General features: G+C 38.2%; 1 protein-coding gene across 1 annotated transcript; it reads left to right on the top strand.

Annotated features, from left to right (window-relative positions):
• Positions 1–355: 355 nt before the first annotated feature.
• Positions 356–1,162, top strand: LOC147516846 (uncharacterized). Its single transcript, XM_086593397.1, has one exon. It carries the CDS (start codon positions 356–358, stop codon positions 1,160–1,162), a length of 807 nt encoding a protein of 268 aa, XP_086449523.1.
• The last annotated feature ends 857 nt before the right edge of the window (positions 1,163–2,019 follow it).

A 2,019-nucleotide genomic window follows, 5' to 3' on the forward strand; every position in this document is an offset into this window, starting at 1 on the left:
AGCAACTTGCAACCATTTGACAGGTAAACTTAATAATTATCATTGTAATGAGTCTTGGTTTTTCTCCTTTGTTTATGGTGAGCCTTTAGCTTGCAATAGACATAAAGTCTGGACAAAGCTTAGGGATGTTGCTTCTATGATTCCTGGGCCTTGTTGCCTTTTTGGGGACTTTAATGCTATTACCTCCCTAGATGAAAAGATAAGAGGTCGTAGTATTTTTGACAAGAGCATGCTGGAGTTCAATGAGTTTATTAATGATATTGGGCTTATTGATCTGGGGTTTAAAGGCCCCAAGTATACTTGGAGTAATAACAGAATTCCCTAGGATCATATCATAGAAAGATTAGATCGAGCTATGGCAACTGATGCCTGGCTCCTTATGTTTCCTCACATGCAAGTAAATAATGTAGTTAACGCCACCTCTAATCATATGTCTATTATGATTAATCTTAATACTAAGGATGATACTATAGCTGAGCATGACAAACCTTTTAGATTCTATAATATGTGGTTCTCTGATAATTCATGCATGCATGTTATTAATATTGCTTGGAATTCAATCACTCATGATTTGCCTGATGTTAATGTGATTTTGAAGCAAAAGTTGACTAAACAACATCTTACCATATGGAATAAAAAAGTTTTTGGGAACATTTTCACCAACATTAAGAAAGTGAATAAGGAGTTGGAGGATGTCCTGAAAAAGCCCTTCTCTCCAACCAACTATGCTCGAGCTAAGGGGTTAAAAGCTGAGCTGTTTGATTGGTTGGTTAAAGAGGAGAGTTTCTGGAAGCAGAAATCCACTACTCATTGGTTGAAAGATGGAGGGAGAAATACTAGATTCTTCTATCTCTCAACCATATATAGAAGAAGAAAGAATAAGATTGAGAAGCTAAAAAAGAATGATGGGGGTTGGAGCTTGGGGAGAGCTGAAGTAGGGGATGATATCAATACCTACTTTAGAGATTTCTTCAGCTCTAACCAACCTCAGAAAAATGAAAGCATTCTCAACTTGTTCCAACCTTATATCACTGAAAGGGAGAACAATATCCTGACTGCTATTCCTACCAATGAGGATATTTGGAGAGTAGTTAGGAAGATGGGGAGTTTAAAGGCTCCTGGGCCAGATGATCTCCAAGGTTGTTTTTATCAACAGACTTGACATTGTGGGTACTCGTATCTCTGCCTTTGTGAAGGATTTTTTCCTTAAGGGGGTGTTGAACCCCACTTTCAATGAAACTTTTATAGCTCTTATTCCTAAAATAAGCAATGTAACCCTGAGGCTATGGCAAATTTTTGGCCTATAAGTCTCTGTAACTTTAGCTATAAGGTGATTTCTAATATTTTGGCCAATAGGCTCAAGTATCATTTGAATAAGATTGTCTCCCCCTTTCAAGGGGCCTTCATAAAAGGGAGAAATATTGGGGATAATACTGGATTAGCATGTGAGCTATTTCATCACATGAAAAACATGAGGACTAAGTCTCATGGTTGGGTTGCTCTTAAGATGGATATGGCAAAAGCATATGATAGGGTTGAGTGGTCTCTGATAGATAATATCTTTGAGAGGCTGGGGTTTAATAAAAAATGGAGAACCATGATCGAGCAATGTTTATCTACTGTGTCTTTCCAAGTCTTGCTTAATGGTAGTCCTCTTAACAAGATCATCCCTGAAAGAGGTCTCAGACAAGGGGATCCCTTGTCCCCTTATTTGTTTATCATCATGTCTGAGGCCTTATCCAGGATGATTGCTAAGGCTGAGATGGAGGAGAAAGTGCATGGGATCAAAGTTAGGAGAGCTTCTCCTCCTATCACACATCTCCTCTATGCGGATGATTTGATTTTGTTCACCAGGGGCAATCTTGAGGATGGGGGTCATCTCAAGACTATCCTTCAAGATTATTGTGAGGCATCTGGTCAGCTTATCAACTTTGATAAGTCTAGCATTTTTTTTAGTAGAAACATTAACTTTATAACCAAAATCAAGCTTAAGAAGTTCTGGAAGATGAGGTTGTTTGA

The sequence above is a fragment of the Coptis chinensis genome, chromosome 2, assembly GCF_015680905.1.
Source record: "Coptis chinensis isolate HL-2020 chromosome 2, ASM1568090v1, whole genome shotgun sequence".
In the NCBI taxonomy this organism is placed as follows: Eukaryota; Viridiplantae; Streptophyta; class Magnoliopsida; order Ranunculales; family Ranunculaceae; genus Coptis; species Coptis chinensis.

What these genes read in the sequence shown, in the direction of transcription:
- LOC147516846 (XM_086593397.1), top strand. Translation starts at nt 356, where the DNA reads ATGGCAACTGATGCCTGGCTCCTTATGTTTCCTCACATGCAAGTAAAT.